Source organism: Triturus cristatus, chromosome 1_2 (assembly GCF_964204655.1).
Source record: "Triturus cristatus chromosome 1_2, aTriCri1.1, whole genome shotgun sequence".
In the NCBI taxonomy this organism is placed as follows: Eukaryota; Metazoa; Chordata; class Amphibia; order Caudata; family Salamandridae; genus Triturus; species Triturus cristatus.
The window spans coordinates 576,873,884-576,891,699 of NC_140580.1; the positions used below are offsets into that span (position 1 = coordinate 576,873,884).

Below are 17,816 nucleotides of genomic sequence, written 5' to 3' on the forward strand. Positions count from 1 at the left end.
TGGGACTTTCGGGAAAGGGATCATGTGACCTTGCGCATCATGCGACAGTTGTAACACCTCTTGTGGGGTATTTTTATTACACCTTGTCCACCAGTCCTCTATCCTTTCAGTCATATATTAAATGAGTAAGTTTTGCTGAAAAACATCAAACCCCTATTTACAGTTGGCATAACAATATTTATGGTGGCATTATTTATGTCATACATCCATCTATGGGCTATCTGTTTTAACTCTTCTGGATCAGCTCTCTGTGATCCATATCTAATATTAGGTCTGTCCCTCTGATTCCCACGCCTATCTCTCAAATTACCACTATGCTTGTGAATCAAAGGTGGGGTACCTGCAGGCGTGTTTGCAGCAGATTGGGATGCAGATGTTGTTTGTTCTGTCACTAGCCTTGGTAAAAAAAATGTACCTGATGGGTAGTCAATGCATTTGGTGCAGGTATTGCTTGTCCTGCTTGTGACTGCTGTTGAACAGTAGACGGATTAAGTATTGGTCTGGGTGCGACAGGCAATTGCTGACCTGGTAATGGGGCAGGAAGGATTGGTACATTTGGAATGGGTACTAGAGGTGTATTTCCCTGCTGACCCATCTGTAGTGGTACATTTTGTGCCTGTGCATCAGGTATGGGAACCTGTGGGACATATGGTGGGGGATTTGCCCGGGAGGTGTTCCGCCATGAGGAAGATGTTCCTTTGAATGGCCCACTTCCACATGCTCTGAGCCAGATGAGACAACTGTGGCGAGTGTGTTCCTCCCTGCTTTTGTATGTAGTACATGGCAGTCATGTTGTCCGTTCGGATCAACACGACTTTGTTGCACAGGTGCATTTTGAATGCTTTCATGGCTAGGAAGATTGCCATCAGTTCCAGAAGTTTGATGTGCATCTTCTTTTGCTGTGTCGTCCATAGTTCCTGCACTGTGTGATTGAGTACATGAGCTCCCCATCCGTGGAGAGACGCGTCCGCCGTCAGTATGATTTGTGGAACAGGCTCCCAGAACAGTCGACCCTTGCAAAGGTTTTGTGGATTCCACCAATGCAGAGAGTTGTAGGCCCGACCGCTCACCAACACTAGGTCTTTTAATTGTCCGTGGGCCTGATTTCACTGACGTGCCAAGCACTCCTGAAGTGGGCGCATATGTAATCTTGCATGCGGGACTATGAAGATGCAGGAGGCCATCATGCCTATTAACTGCATAAGCACTCTTGCTGGGAGTGAGTGTTGATGTCTGAATTTCTTTATGAGCAACTGAATGCTGTTGATCCTGACTGAATTTGGTTGTGCCGTGGCTGCCAGAGTGTCTATGGTTGCGCCTAGGTACTGCTGTACGTGGTTGGGTTGAAGGTGGGACTTTGGATAATTCAGTGAGAAGCCCAGGCTGTGAAGAAGGTGAATGGTGTGGGACATGTGGCTGGCACAGTGCTGGGCCGACTTTCCCTGGACAAGCCAGTCGTCCAGATAAGGATAGACATGTATGTGTTGTCTCCTTAAGTGTGCCGCCACTGTAGCCAGGCACTTGGTGAAAACTCTGGGTGCCGTAGTTATCCCGAAAGGGAGGACTTTGAACTGGTAATGCTGCTTGAGAACAGTGAACCTGAGATACTTTCTGTGTGAGGGGTGTATGGGTATATGGAAATACGCATCCTTGAGGTCTAATGTTGCGCGAAAGTCTCCCTGACTGAGCAACGGTAGGACTTGTTGCAGAGTGAGCATGTGAAAATGCTCTGACAGAATGTAACGGTTTAGAGGTCTGAGATCTAGTATGGGTCTGAGAGATCCATCCTTTTTGGGGATCAGAAAATACAGTGAGTACACCCCTGATCCTCGTTCCTTTGCAGGCACGAGTTCTATGGCTCATTTTTGGAGCATACTGAGAACTTCCTGTTGGAATAAGTGCAAGTGCTCTGCGGACATATGATGGTGTCTTGGTGGTATGTTGGGTGGAGTGGAAGTGAACTCTAGACAATAACCGTACTGGATAATTTCTCTCACCCACCTGTCTGTAGTAATGGATTCCCAGACTGGCAGGAACTGTTGGAGTCTCCCCCCGACAGGTGTTAAGTGGTCGGGGGGCAGTGACAAGGCGTCAGTTTGTTGGTGGCGGAGGACCTGGAGCTGTTGTTTCCACGGCCTCTGCCTTTGACGTTGTTTCCACGGTATCCACCTCTATTATTTTTATTATAGGTGGTCTGTGTACCTCCTTTAGTGTACTGCGACTGTTGGGAGTTTTGGCTTTTTGATGGTCCTCTGTTGCTGGAGCGACGAAAGGACCCACTCCGAAACTGCTGCGATTGCAGAGCCCCCATAGACTTTGCAGTCTCCGTATCCTTTTTGAGTTTTTCTAGGGTGGTGTCAACTTGGGGCCAAAGAGGGAGTTAGGGTTGACAGGTTGATTAAGTATAGTTGTTTGTATTTCTGGTTTGAATCCAGAGATTCTTAACCAAGCATGCCGTCTTAACATGACGCTGGTGTTAATAGCCCTAGCTGCAGTGTCAGCTGCGTCACGAGCGCACTTAATGGAAGAGTTGCTTATAACCTTCCCTTCTGTAATTAGTGACTCTGCTCCTTCTTTATACTGATCTGGGAGGTGCTGTAGCAGTGTCTCTAGGGTGTCATAATGTGCCCTGTCGTATCTAGCCAGAAGTGCCTGAGTGTTGGTAATTCTCCAGATGTTAGCTGCCTGTGCAGCAACCCTCTTTCCTGATGTTTCCAAGACTTTAGACTCCTTGTCTGGGGGAGGAGCATCACCCGTTGCCTGTGAGTTGGCTCTCTTCCGAGCATTGGAAACCACCAATGAGTCTAAAGGCAACTGTCCTTTTATGTAGGCAGGGTCCACAGGAGCTGACCTATATTTTTTTTCAATTCTAGGGTTAAGGACTCTCGCCCTTGTGGTTTCCTTAAAAATGTCAGTAGCTTGTTTGAGGACCCCCTTCAGCATGGGCAGAGTTTTTACAGATCTTTCTGAGGTAGAGAAGGTATCCATTAGAAAGTCGTCCTCAATACGATCAGTGCGGAGCTGTACGTCATGATTGTTGGCGGCTCTTTCAATTAAGGCATTGAAGGCAGCCGTATCCTCTGTAGGAGACGTTTTCACCACATATGCCTGTGTGTCTGGAGCAGCATGTGGGTCCCCTGCATCAGTATTGTCCACTGAAGGTTGGTTTTGGTCTTCAGGGTCAGTGTCCATAGGATAAGTGTCCTCTATATCATCAGCATCTCCAGCATCCACATTAGAGTGTGTGGGTGAGAATGACTGAGGTTCTGTGGCACAATATTGAAGTTGTTCCACTAGAACTGGTGATGTGGTTCTTTTTTTCTTTAATGGAATTTTGTAGGGCTCTATTGGTGTCTCTGTTACTATTTCCCGTTTGTAAATGGAAAGTCTACCAGTATTGGCGTTGATAAATTGCCTGGGATCCTCATCATCGTGAGGTATTGCAACAGCTCTGTTTTCCTGTCGGTGCCTCGACATTTTTCTTTGGGTCGATAGGTTCTTGTGGGTCGAGACCCTTCTTGGCGTCGAACATTTTTGGTCGCACCGCTGGTGGGAGCCCGAACTTGATGTGCGTCGACGCGATGTGAACCGCGCTGACCGCTTTTGGCTGTGGGGCCGTTTTTGCGCCAATCATGGAAGCCTTGGTTTGAATGCGTAATAACGACTCCAACACCTTCTGCTTTACAAAGGGAGACGGTGCCGCGGATTGGACACGGTCCTTCGACGCCTGTTTAGTTGTGGCATCAAGCCCTGTACCAGATGTCGTTTTGTGGACACGAAGACTGGAATGGGGTGGCTCTCGAGGGCCGCTCTCCATATGTGTGTCGACGCTCCTTGGCGTCGATATTTTCGGGTCGGCAACCTTGACCTTGATTGTAGTTGCCGCCTTCGGCTCGACGTTTGTAAGACTCCTTTCGGCGTCGACAGCCTTCTTTTGTGTTTTCGGCTCTGAGGGCTTCGAGGCCTTGTTGCCGTGTAGAGACTCTTTCACTTTCGGTTTCGATCTCGGTGCCGTTGCCTTCAGTTTCGATTCACGTTGATCGAGTGATGGCGCTTTCGATACCGACGGCTCTTTAGGATAGTTCGACGCCGGGCATTTATGCGGGGCAGAAGAACGAGAGGAATGATCTTGGGTAAGGCCTTGTAGCGATCCCGCGACCTGAGCCTTATCGAGTGTCTCTTTGGGTCCTGAGTGGACCTGTGGGCGTAGCTCCTCTTCCGAGCTATCCTCCTCGGCCCCAAGGGCCTCTCCGTCGTCTCCTACCTGTTCGACGACTGCATCTTCCTCGTCATCTAGAATATGTTAGTCCTCGGCATCATAGTCTGATTCACGCTCCGACGCCGGATCCGATATCTCTCCTTGAACTTCTAGGTCCACGACCTCCTCATCTTCGGTCCCGAAGATGTTGTCCGGGTTTGGCGCCGCTTTCTGCGCCTCGAGCCGAGCTACTCGACGAATGCGAAGTGTTTTCTTCGATCGAAACCTGGAGCACGCCATACAGGTGGCTTCGTCGTGGTTTGGAGAGAGGCACTTGTTGCACACCGGGTGCACGTCGAAGCGAGCATATTTAGTGTTGCAAAGAGGGCAACGCTTGAAAGGGCTATTCGATGTCTTTGGTTCCATCGTCGATCTTGATCGGCTCTGACGTCGAAGGGCAAATGGCTAACTTCGATGAAGATACTTGGCGCCGAACGAAAACGATACCGACGAGTAATAGGCCTAAATACTCTAAGAGCTAAGATTAGGACATCCGAACCCAATGGCGGAAAAAACAATCTAAGGATGGAGGGGATGCCCATGCGCACTGTAGTCCAGGGGAGGAGCCACCTATCTCGTGATACTTCGAAGACTCTTCCAGGACAACAATGTGCAATCATCCGGACCCAACACTAGGCGGCGATCTATGCACAGATATGAATGTCAGCAGCCCTACATGCCAAGAACAGATGCATACTGATAAGTAGCATATTCGACTTCATCCGTGTCCACATGTTCTTTCTCTTGTGTCAGATAATGTCTTGTTAGTGGTCATTCTAAACTCTGTCCATACATCCAATAATTTCACTTTGTTTTAATTGATCATATGCTTTGACTCTCTGCAACACTCCCTTTTTCTGTTCTCAGTCCTTCTCTTTTTGTTCTTTAATTACTAACTTGTAGCATGTTTTCCCATTTATTAAAACTCACATATCGCTTGTCTGACCTTTTTCTCAAACAAACATTGCTGCAAATATTGAATTTTATCTAGATTAAATGAATTGTCCAGCGGCCACCTCAAATTCTAATTTCCCTTAGTATATTGATGCCACAGTCTGTTCCACAAGTTCACACCTGTCCCATATTTTGTCATCATCGTCCATGCAGGACTACCCTCGGCTGGGACTGGATGGGACTCATCCAGGCGTGGACTCATGAAACAGCAACAACGACACAGTGAAATATATTTCATTAGTCTACTCATTGTGCCTTAAAGTCAAAGACCATCTAAGTGAGATAACTTACCAATACAATCAATACAGGTCTATTTATCAGATCCAACCTGAAATCCAACCAATATAATGCAATAAAAATCTCAATACCAAATATATTCGATAATTCAAAACGCCTGTTAAGAAATAACTCAGAACAATCTCACCAGGTATTTGCTGAAGACGTCCGACTCTCTGTATTCTGTAATTCAGGCACTTTTCGCTTGACAAGTTTAGAACCTCTGCCAGGGGGATCTTGTAGCCAAGGGACAGCAGTTCGGGACTTCAGATGGCAGCTGCGAAAAACAAGTCTCATTAGCAGGGGCCCCAGCCATCAGTTAGCCTTGGGTCGTGTCACCTCAGCCACAGACACAAATGCTGTTGGATTTCCCACGTAGAGGCCCAAAGTTCGGGCGCCATTTGTGGAGAATGCACCTTTGCGCTCTGGACAATTCCACTCTTGTCCACTTAAATTCAAAGGAGTATAGGTAGTCGGAGGTAAAACAGAGCGTTTATTTAGGCTTAAGTGGGTGCAAAACCAACCAGGAAAAACCCTGGCCCATGAATGTAATAAACAACTGAAAGAATTCTCCTTTCATATTTATGCTATACTTCAAACAAGTCTGCGTACAGACTCCACTCCCCTAATCCATTGCAAATTTCATTCCAGTTATACATACGAAAGAATAGCTAACCACACCACATTTTTAAGGTAAGTAATCACAGACCATCACTAATTGCAAATTGAATGGGAAAAAACAGTGTGGCTTTCCATCTTTGAGAAGCACAAATGATTAACAAAGTGTGATTATTCTAGCAACCTTTCAGTACTTTTCCAAGGGCATGGAGAAGAAAAGCACGCACAATGTCAGCACGTACATGGGGAAAATTCCTCGGACAACGTTGTACAAAGTCAGGTGGATTTAAAAAAAAATTCTGCACTCGTGTTCATATTATATAACCTTTTCCTCATCCTGGCCTAGATAGAGGTTATTCTGGATGGGTGGGACCTTCTCCAAGAATTTGTGACGTCTCCTGACATAGTGGGGACTCGAATATCTGGTGTTCTCTCACCCAGATGACTTGGAGTTTTCTTTTTCCCATGTGCATAGGTCCTATTTGAGGGTTATGTCCTTATGTCTCATCCTCCATGTGAGGAGTACTAGGTACAGCTATTTCGGATAATTCAAAATCAGATCATGCCCATGTTGAACTTACCTGGGGAGATGCAGCTTATTCACCTCCTAGAACCCACTTATGAGTCTCCAAGGACATATTCAGGGACCGGGTACTGAAGCATAAACTGGCCAAGTTGATCAGAGAATTAATTTTAATAAACAAAGAGGGGGATGCCTCATTAACAACTAAATGGGACACCTTCAATGCAACAGCGAGAGGGGAGACAACTACCACAATGTTTTACTAAATAAAGGGAAGCCCAACTGGTGGAAAATACTTTGGTCCCAGACTTAACTCATTGCCCATACAGCTGGGAAAAACTCAAGAAAGATAAAGTAGGAACCATTGCGACCATGGAGCCAGATAAAAAGGAAGAGTTTAGATGGTTCTTTCAGGCAATACTCCCAAGACTTGTAGGATACTGCTAAGATTAAAGATTACATACAACTTCCAACATGCTATCTCTGGTTGCCCATTAGAGGGATAAATTAGAGCAGCCTATTGATGTTTTAGAAGTGAAGAATGCTTTGGGAGGAAAGTGTCCTACCTAATCACCCATACCAGATGGCTTCACAGTTCCGTTTTACAAAACCGGTCTCTTATTCGGCAGAATCCTTAACCAGTCTTTACATGTCCTTTGGTGGACATTCTTGAGTTAACCCATCTATGGAGTGCGCTGAAATTTCCCTGTTTCACAAAATAAGTAAGGACCAAGAAACGTGAGCTGCCTACAGGCCAAGTGCATTACTTAATGTAGACCTAAAGATTTTCACTAAGGTCATGGCAAATAGACTGCCACCAGGCCTTATTTATGCAGATCAAGTAGGATTTGTGAAGGTTACTGGGCCGTAACAATGTTAGAAGACTTGCTTGCCCAGTAGAGAAGGTCGAGCACAAGAAAATGTTGGCGATCCTTCTCAGCCTTATTACCGAAAAGGCATTTGATCTGGTTAGCTGGCAATATCTAGAAGCTCTGCTGATGCAGTTTAATTTTTTGCCTTAAAATAAGAGGTTGGATCTTAGCTAATTATAAACCTTTCCAAGCAAGGATCGGATTTAATAGCATCCCCTCACAACCTTGTACAAATGAGCAGGTCATGAGACCGGGCTGTCCCTCGCCTATTTGATTAAGCAGTCCAGCACTTGGAAAGCAGTCTGGGAGAAGATGAGCGAATCGGATGGATTACATTTGGGGGTCAGCAATAGCAGATTTAAATATTTGCAGACAATGTCCTGTTGACACTTGCAGTTTCCCCTTCCACCTGTGTTGTTGACCGTGACTGACTTTTAAAGATATCTGTCTCTGGCATTAAGGTATGGTTAATCGGAGAAAGTCCAAAATCTTCAACTTGACCTTGCAGGGGGCACCAGGTCCAGGTAATGGCAATGTGTCCTTTTAGATGGACCTCCATCTCACCCCGATAACTAGGTATAAAAACCATCACTAAGATGGTGGAGTCTTGGTATGGGGCTAATTGGCATAACATGAAAGATCAGATTAAGTCTAGATGGCACTCCCTGTATTACCCTGGAAAGGTAGAATTCAAGTGCTCAAAATTAATGTTCTCTATTCCAGTCCCTACCGGTTTCTATCCCTGAGAGAGCTGAAATCCCTTTAGCAGGACTTAACTAGTTTCATATGAGCAGGTAAGAGGGCCAAAGTCAGCTGTAAATTTCTGTGATCCCTTAGAGTGCAGTGGCGCAGAGTAGAGTGCAGTGGGGCCGAGTGGACTGGTGTAGAGTGCATTAGTGTAAAGGTTTGCAGAGTACAGTGACATAGAATGCAGTGTCGTGTAGACTGAAGGAGTGCAGAGTGGAGTGGTGTAGAGTGATTTGGAGTGCAGTGACGTAAGTAAAGTGTATTGGTGTAGAGTGCAGTGGCTTAGATAGTGACGTGGAGTGCAGTGGCACAGAGTGGAGAAGAACGCAGTAGTGTAGAGTAGATTCTTCAGAGTAGAATGAAGTGACGCAGAGTGTAATGGTGCAAGCTGACTTAGAGTGCAGTTGTGCAAGGTAGAGTGCAGTGGTGTAGAGTAACGGCGTAAAGTGTTGTAGAATGCATTGGCATAGAATGCAATGGCATAGAGTGGAGTAGTACAGAGTAGAGTGCTTTGGCATAGAGTGCAGGTTTGCAAAGTGGAGTGGCATACAGTGAAGTTTGGTTAGCCTATCCTAGACTGGAGTGGTTTAGAGTGCAATTATGTAGATTGCCGTAGAGTGCATTGGCATAGAGGAGAGTGGGGTGGAATGGTGGAGTGGAGTAGAGTGCAGTGGTGTAGTGTAAAGTGGATTGGCGCAATGTGGAGTGGCGTAGAGTGCGATATTCATGGTGTGGTAGCACAGTGCCATTACAGAAAACACATTTTCAATTGAAATGACCATTACATTTGCACAGACATACAATTTTACTAAAAAACCGATACAGCACACAAACTACAATGGCTGGGAATAGCATCACCTAGTGTATTGATTGTTTTGATCATATTAAAGTATTCGTTTCCCAAACACTTCCCAAACACTTCAGAATTAACAATTGATGTGCTTCATTTGTGCATTGCTAATTCTTATCTATTCTGGAATACTTTCTCAGATCATTTAAATGTTGTTGTGTGCTAGAAAAAAAACCCTCTTCTCTAGCCCCAATATCCAGCACGATTGTCACATAAATTAAGAAAAGTAGACACTAAGCTCCCTTGGAAGACGGAGCCTGACATTTCCCCTCTGTCTTTGAGTGCACAGCAAATGTTACAAGATAAGAACAAGATTTACAGCCTGTTTTATGAAAGGAGCACTTGTGGAAGTATACAAGGAGAGGTGTGTAAAAAGGTTTTGCTCCTTTCAGTTCATCCCTCCTTGGGGAGGGATGAACTGAACTTGGACAGACTAAAACAAATAAAGTCAACAAATAGAAAGCCAGAAAATGTGAGTTACAAACCAGAAAGACAGTTTGTAAGCAACAGGCAGATGCATTCCCAGGGAAACGTTCCGAATGTTCCTAAGATGTCTTTAGTAAAACAGACAGCTTCGTTGTCCTCCTCCTAAAAAGGGACTTTGATGCATATCTGGTGGGATTGTCTGAGCATAGCACCCTCCTGGTTAGAAATTCTGAACCATATTAAGGCAGTCATGGAGAGAGATCTTCCTAGAAATTCTGAACCATATTAAGGCAGTCATGGAGAGAGATCTTCCTGCTGGTCGCTAGGTGGTGGTGCTTGGGCTCCAGAAGAAACATTTTGATCTCAGTGTATATATAGTGACATAACTCTGCTATTACATTTACTGAGAGCAGCTAGAACTCTAATAGCCACCTGTTGGAAAAAAGACAGTTGCACCTTGTTAGTTGCAATAGTTCAGAAAGTTACGGTGACAAATGTCAACAATACCCGACATCCTGTAGAAATTGTATGGTGAAATCGATTCAGCTTAGCTTGCTCATGCATCCTTCCAGACATCAAGTAATTTTGAATGCTGTTTGTGTCATGGTACATCAGTCAGATTCTTCCTAAAATAAAACTATTTCCTCGTTCTCCCGCCTGTTCAAGATTACAGATATTTCTTGTGAGGATAGGAATTAATCAATGTCCAAGTTTCACATTTTAATACAAATGGTCTTAAAAAAACCTGTTCCAGATTGGTACAAGTCCAAGAATGACCAGGGCAAGTACTGTTTGGATTCTCTGTAGGGAGGAGGTGGGTGCTACTGGCGCTAAGCGTGGATTTTAGGGTGATTATTGTGTGTGAGGCAGCCAGGCCACTAAGGTGTCAGTGAGGTGAATGGCCTGGAAACTATTACAAATGTAGGAATACACCTGTGACTGAAGTTACCTTCGTTCATCCTGAGATGCACTAGGAACAGTGTTTATGGCCAGCTTGCATAATATGGACCTTGTTGAAAGCGTATAATGTGGGCATCCTTATTGCAATTTTTTACCCTGAAAAGTTACTGTAAGAGGTATGAGATACATTGACTCTGTTTTGTTATGAGGAATGTGAATGAAGAAGTGATTGAATCCAGTCAGCTCCTAACCAGAGTTACCCATGGAAATGTACTAACCTTGAATACCTTATTTGTAAACATTTGATTGGAAAGATGAAATGTGGAAATGTGAGTGCGCATTCTGTCCATACTAGATTTAGGGCCCGATAAGAATGTTGGTTGCAAAGCCTCCGACCGCTAGTCGGAAGCTTTCTGACCGCAGTTGGAGGCTTTGCGACAGACAGGGTCTGTTTGTGGTCCGACCGCCGAATGACTAAGTCGGCGGTTGTAGTGTAAACCGGCTGGTCATTCCGACGTGGGTCCGACCGGCTCTAGGAGCCTTCCAGCCGACCGGACCTGCCCCTATGGACGGGCGCCCTTGTTACGCTTTCTAAAGTTAAGATCTCTTCCCCATGCCCTCTCCTGTAGTCACTATGCTCCTAGACTAGAGTAAGAGGAGCCACAGAGTCCCTGTGAAAGTGTGACAGTCACAAGGCTTCTCACAGGACCAGATTTACTAGCGTGCCAAATTTGCTCTTTGGCCTTATTACTCACAATTTTGGCACAATTCTATGTAGTTATGCAAAATGCAACTCCATCATTTAGTGCTACACTTTAGCATGAAATGTGTCCTCGCACCAAGTCTTCACATGACTGCATTTTGAGCTAATAAAAATTGCAAAAAGCACAGCGAACAGCTGCTCTCGTTTTGTTGTTCTTGTGTGTTTGAGATAAATATTTTACTGCAAATGATGCGTTATCAATAAACGTTTACAATGAAAGGCGCATAACTACGCGCAGTGGCGTAATGGCAGAATTTTCTCATACAAGTTGTATGAAAGTGGGGTATTATGTGATGTGGGGGTTAGACCTCCCCATGTAAAACTATCAGAAGACACTGAAACGGACGGAATAGCATACATATAGCTGGAGTTATAGATTTTTGAAGCAGTATTAAATCAATGGAAAATATAACATTGCCGTCAATGGGGAAAACATACAAGTGACTATTGGTCACTTGTAGGTCGAGTTACGTGGAACATCTACCGGGTTACGGTTATGCGGGCACCTGAACCAGGCCATGACAGTCAAATCAATTTTACCTAGCTTGTGGAGTCCGGGTGCAGAGTTGCCCTGACTGTCCTTGGTTTTGAACGAGAGCCACGGGGATGCTGGTTTTACTGCTTAGACAGCTGCTGACCTGGGATGAAGGTTGCCCGGTGTTCCCTCTAGATGCAGCATCAAGTGTGGGGGTTAGTTGCCGGATTGGCAGCTGTAAGCACAGTGGAAAGGTACTGGAGCTTCACTGGGTCCTGTGGAGTGGTGTAGCGGCCTGAAACTTCGTGGCATGCAAGACTGCAACTCCCACAATGCACTGGACCACCTGGATTTGGACGATCCCACGGAGGGTCCGATGGCCAGCGATTCTTCGGATCTGGTGAGTGTTTTTAGCTTCAGTTTGCAGGGGACTAGTGCCACTAATCCAGGGGAGTCTGAAGGTGCTGCTTGTTTTCACAGGGGTCCGTCTCTCCGGTAGTGCGGAATTGTAGCCAAGGATGTGGGTTGTTCACTCAGTTCTAAGTCTGTTGCCACAGGGACAAATTATCCCTCTTTTACTTTGGTGCTGTGGGCAAAGTCTTGTTGTCTGCGACACAGATCTCCTCTTGGCCCTTCCTTGATGCAAGTTGTTCATATCTGATGTTCTGGTGTTAGGGCATTCCCTTGAATCCCAGATTTAGAGGCGTTAGAGGTGTGGGAGCTAGTAACTAATGGGCAGCTAGTCTGCCCCATAGGTGACTACATCTGGAGTTTTAGGTCACCTTTTCAGCCTAGAACCCTCTATTCTGCAATTCCTAAAAATGGTAGAAATCAAATTGTGGTGTACAGATGGGGCTGCTCATCCTGGAGATGTGGCTAGCCTTCTGGGGGTGTACACCTCCCTGCAAAGCTGATTTCCCGCCTGCCCTGGTGTATATACGCCTCAGGCAGGGTGAGGGCTGTTTTCCTCCTCTGGGAGTCAGCTCTGATGCATATCAGAGGCGATGTAGCCTTTGAACCTCACCACCTTGATGCGTCACTTCAGTAGCCTGCTTGGGAGGAGGGAGGTGGAAGCTCTTTCCTGCCCGAGTGTTTGTTCATGACTCCTGGGGGTGATCACACTGCCTGACAGGAGGTCCAAATCCTGTCTTGGCTGCAGCAGGTGCGAGAAAGTGCCGGCTGGTCAGCCAGAGCACAAAGAAGCTGGGACAACCAGATGGGCAAGCTCGAAGGTCACCACCTGGGTGCAAGCTACGTCACAAGATTCATGTCATACCAAACATGATGTATTTCGGCGGTAACAAAAAGACATTTGGACAAACCGGCTCCGCCTCCGCCTCCAAAGAGGAAGGACTCTGCTACCTCTCCTTTCAGAATACCTTCCCCACCTCCTCCACCCTCTCCACCTCCACCCCCTCTGCCTTCTCCACCCCCACCTCATCGCTCTCCGACCCTGCCTGGAATTAACATCTATCCCCCCAAACATTCCACCCAGGCAACGCTCAATGTCACAAGAACATTCCACATTACTAAAGCAGGAGGTAATCTCCCTCCTACAAAAACAGGCAATATACCAAGTTCCCGTCAATCAACAAAATTTAGGAGTCTACTCCCTATATTTTCTAATACCAAAAAGGGACGAGACTCTACGACTTATTCTAGATCTCCGGCCCCTAAACACATACATACACTCAGACCATTTTCACATGGTAACGCTTCAGCAGGTGCCTCCGCTCCTCTCCCAGAACGACTTCCTCACCACACTGGACTTGAAAGACGCATACTTCCACATTCCAGTACACCATGCTCACAGAAAGTACCTCAGATTTGTAGTGGTCGGACAACACTACCAGTTCAAGGTGCTCCCATTCCGAGTCACAACAGCATCACAGGTATTCACCAAGTGCCTAGCGGTAGTGGCGGCACACCTCAGAAGACAGCACATTCACGTCTTCCCATACTTGGACGACTGGCTGATAAAAGCCACTTCATACAACCAATGTGTACACCACACCGCCACTACAATCCAACTACTTCACCAACTAGGCTTCACGGTAAACCACCAAAAGTCCCAGCTAACACCATCCCACATAAAACAATACCACGGTGCCACCATAGACACCTCAAAAGCAATAGCCTACCCCAATCCGGCCAGGATTGCAAGCATTCAGGCTTTGCGACAAAAATGTGTACTTCAACACTCCCTTCCAGCAAGAGTGTTTATGCAACTGATAGGGATGATGGCCTCTTGCATTTTCATAGTGCCTCACGCAAGACTCCAGATGCGTCCACTCCAAGAGTTCTTAGCGCGCCAATGAAACCAGGCCCAGGGGCAACTGGCAGATCTGGTGTTGGTAGACGGTCATACCCATCGCTCTCTGCAGTGGTGGAACACCACAAAGCTTTCCAAAGCTCGACCGTTCCTGGACCCGGTTTCACAAATAATACTAACAACAGACTCATCGCTCTCCGGCTGGGGAGCTCACCTATTACACCTCACAGTGCAGGGCACATGGACGCCTCAACAAAAGTTACTCCATACAACCATCTGGAGTTACTAGCAATCTTTCTAGCCCTAAAATCTTTTCAGACACAGATTTCAGGCAAGGCAGTCCTCATTCGCACAGACAACATGACGGCCATGTATCATATTCAAAAACAAGGCGGCACACACTCTCCACAGCTCTCTCAATTAGCACAGAGCATATGGAGATGGGCAATTCCACACAAAATCTTTCATCTAGCCCAACATGTCCCAGGAGTCCAAAACACCATGGCAGATCTGCTCAGCAGACGGATGCGACAGATCCACGAGTGGGAACTTCACCCGCAGGTTCTTCACCCGTTCTTTCAAATGTGGGGGCATCCACAGATAGACCTATTCGCCACCCACGAAAACAAAAAATGCCCAAGCTTCGCCGTCAGATACCCACACCCATTGTCCAAAGGAAATGCGATATGGATGAACTGGTCAAGCAAATTTGCGTACGCTTTTCCACCTCTCCCACTAATTCCATTAGTGGTGCGAAAGCTACAACAGCATTCCCTCACACTGATCCTAGTAGCTCCAACATGGGCCAGACAACCGTGGTACACCACGCTGCTGGAACTCTCGGTAGTACCACACCAAAAGCTACACCTCTCACCATGCCTCCTAACCCAGAACCATGGAGAGATCAGGCACCTGGACCCAGCTCAGCTCAACCTTGCGATCTGGCTCCTGAAATCCTAGAATTCGGATACCTATACCTTCCCCCCCTGACTGTATGAACGTCATCAGAGAAGCTAGACGCCCTACCACTAGAGCCTGCTACGCTGCCAAGTGGAAAAGATTTGTTGTTTATTGCCATAACAACACAATCAATCCTCTAGACGTGTCTATACAACACATCATATGCTACTTACTCCACCTACAAAGGTGTAATCTAGCATATACCTCCATTCGGCTACACCTCGCAGCAATTGCCCCTTGCCTACAAAACAGGCAGCACCTATCACTTTTCAGAGTACCTGCCATTAAAGCCTTCATGGAAGGCCTAAATAGAATAATTCCCCCCAGAGTACCACCCTCACCTGTGTGGAACTTAAATATCGTTCTCACAAGGCTGATGGGGCCTCCCTTCGAACCTTGGCATAAATGTGAACTGCAATTTCTCACATGGAAAACAGCTTTCCTTGTAGCGATCACTTCCCTTAGAAGGGTCAGTGAGATACAAGCACTTACCATACAAGAACCTTTTCTTCAAATGCACCAGAACAAGGTTGTTCTCCGTACCAACCCAAAATTCCTACCAAAAGTCATTTCCCCTTTTCACCTAAACAAATCTGTAGAATTACCAGTATTTTTCTCGCAACCTCAGACCGTTGCAGAAAGGGCTCTACACACGCTAGATGTCAAACGAGCCTTACTTTACTATATCCAAAGAACACAACCTTTCAGAAAAACCAAACAACCGTTTGTCTCTTTCTCTCCACCACACAAGGGCAACCCCATCTCAAAATCAGGGATAGCTAGGTGGATTGTAAAATGCATCCAGATTTGCTACCACAAAGCAAAACGAACGCTATCCGTTCCCCCTAAAGCCCATTCTACACGGAAGATAGGGGCTTCCATGGCTTTTCTAGGGAACATCCCATTAGATGATATCTGCAAAGCAGCTACATGGTCAACACCGCACACTTTCACTAAACACTACTGTGTAGATGTGCAAACCAAGCAACAAGCTAGTGTGGGCCAGGCTGTACTAAAAATATTATTTCAAACCACTGCAACAGATACCAGTGGTCGCCGCTAAGGTTGGGAACTGCTATATAGTCTATGCAAAAGTGTGTAATATGCAGCTCATATGCCTCGAACGGAATATGCTACTTACCAGTATGCATCTGTTCTTGGCATATAGAGCTGCAGATCTACACACGCCCACCCGCCTCCCCGGCTACCTGTATCTGTTCCAGTTTATCTTATTTAGATACAACACACATGGGTTTCTTCACTGTTGTTACTACGCTCCATCTTTCCCTGCTGGCGAAAAACAATCTGAGGATGGAGCCGAATCCCATGTGCAATACGATCCAAAGGAGGAGTCACCGACCTCGTGACTTCCAAAGACTTTCCAAGAGGAAAAACAAAGTGCAAACATCCGGGCCCAGCACCAGATGGCGATCTATGCAAAAGTGTGTAGATCTGCAGCTCTACATGCCAAGAACAGATGCATACTGGTAAGTAGCATATTCCTTATTGTGTATCCCTGCATGAAAGTTTGTTTGTAGTAAGGTTTATTGTACTTCGAAGTAACCATAGTTTGCCTTCGCTTGATTTTTGGTAGTACTTTTGCTGTGTTCCTGAACATAAAGAGAGTTTGATTTCCGTTATCTTTTTCATGTCCAAGTGTGCAATGTGTTTCTTTTTCTTTCTTTTTATAGGTTTACTGGACCAGAGGGGCTCAGCGGTTTTGGATTTGAGTTGACATTTCGACTAAAGAGAGAAGCAGGAGAATCTGCACCACCTACGTGGCCGGCAGAACTAATGCAGGGCCTGGCCAGATATGTTTTTCAGTCAGGTAACAGGAACACTTGTCATATGTGTTTAGCCCGCTGCACTGCTTCCAGATTAGTTGAGCATTTAGGGTTTTGTTGATTTAGAGTAAGAATTCTGTATTGGAAGGTCTGAAACGCATCATGAAATGCAGTGTTTATATTTGCATTGGGTGTAGCAAAGAAGAAGCTGTTGGGCGATTCAGTTGATGTAGCGAAAGCATCTGGCTTTATGGATGACTGTGAAAGATTTACTTTGTGATGAACGTGATATGCCAAATATGTTATCATTTGTTTGAGATGTCATCAGTTGATTAACTGGCAGCAGTAGTTGCAAGACTGCTAGCAGTTACTTTTGCATGATTACACATTCTGTAATAATGTTATGCTACATCCAGATCCCCTGTCTCTAGGCTAGATGACCACAAAATAAAAATAAAAGATTGGATACATGTGCAACCAAACTTTTCCCTCACCACGAAATATAGCTATCAAATCACCACTCCATCTCCTGGCTTGGTTGGATTACATACAGAGGTTTGTATTTTATTTTTAATTTGTTGGTCATCTCTCACACTTCAGTACTTTGTATCACCACGTCTCTTGACCCCATGTGCCTTTTGTGGTTCAGTTACATCTGTTAGGACCTCTTTAGGGTCCTGAAGTTAACCTATGGTCCCAATACCTGGCTTCAACTGACGTGTCAATCGTACCTTACTCTGTTTCAATTATGGACATCACATTGTCTTGGGGAATTCTCTGGGACTAAGCCTGCAGGCCCTTTGAGGCAGGCTTCGCCCGAGGCGCACCTCACCCTTATTTGAGACGTCTAATGCTCTTTTTGGCTGCAAGCGCCCAATTCAAGCTGATACATTTGCATCATGGACAATATAGCCTTTTTGAAATGCAATGCTCGGGCTCTTTTAGAAGTCCCAAAGTCCTTCATTGACATGCTTATGTTTTTAATACATACATCTTCATATACCTATAGGAGCCCCTTTTCGGCAGCATGAACCAATATTTTTGTGCCCAAATAGGCAACTTGTTGAGTTTCTCGATTTGATGTGGCTTTGGATCTTTTCAGGCTCTGAACTTTACCTTCATCCTCATGGTCTTAGAT

The 17,816-nt window shown here is 45.8% G+C and overlaps 1 protein-coding gene across 4 annotated transcripts in view; it reads left to right on the forward strand.

Annotated features, from left to right (window-relative positions):
• The window catches only part of SUFU (SUFU negative regulator of hedgehog signaling), a 378,216-nt gene that overhangs the window by 55,163 nt on the left and 305,237 nt on the right, over positions 1–17,816 (forward strand). For all 4 annotated transcript variants that reach the window (XM_085606533.1, XM_085606538.1, XM_085606535.1 and 1 more), the window contains exon 3: positions 16,586–16,722. In XM_085606533.1, the coding sequence (XP_085462659.1) occupies positions 16,586–16,722 (137 nt within the window). The remainder of the gene's footprint in view (positions 1–16,585; positions 16,723–17,816) is intronic.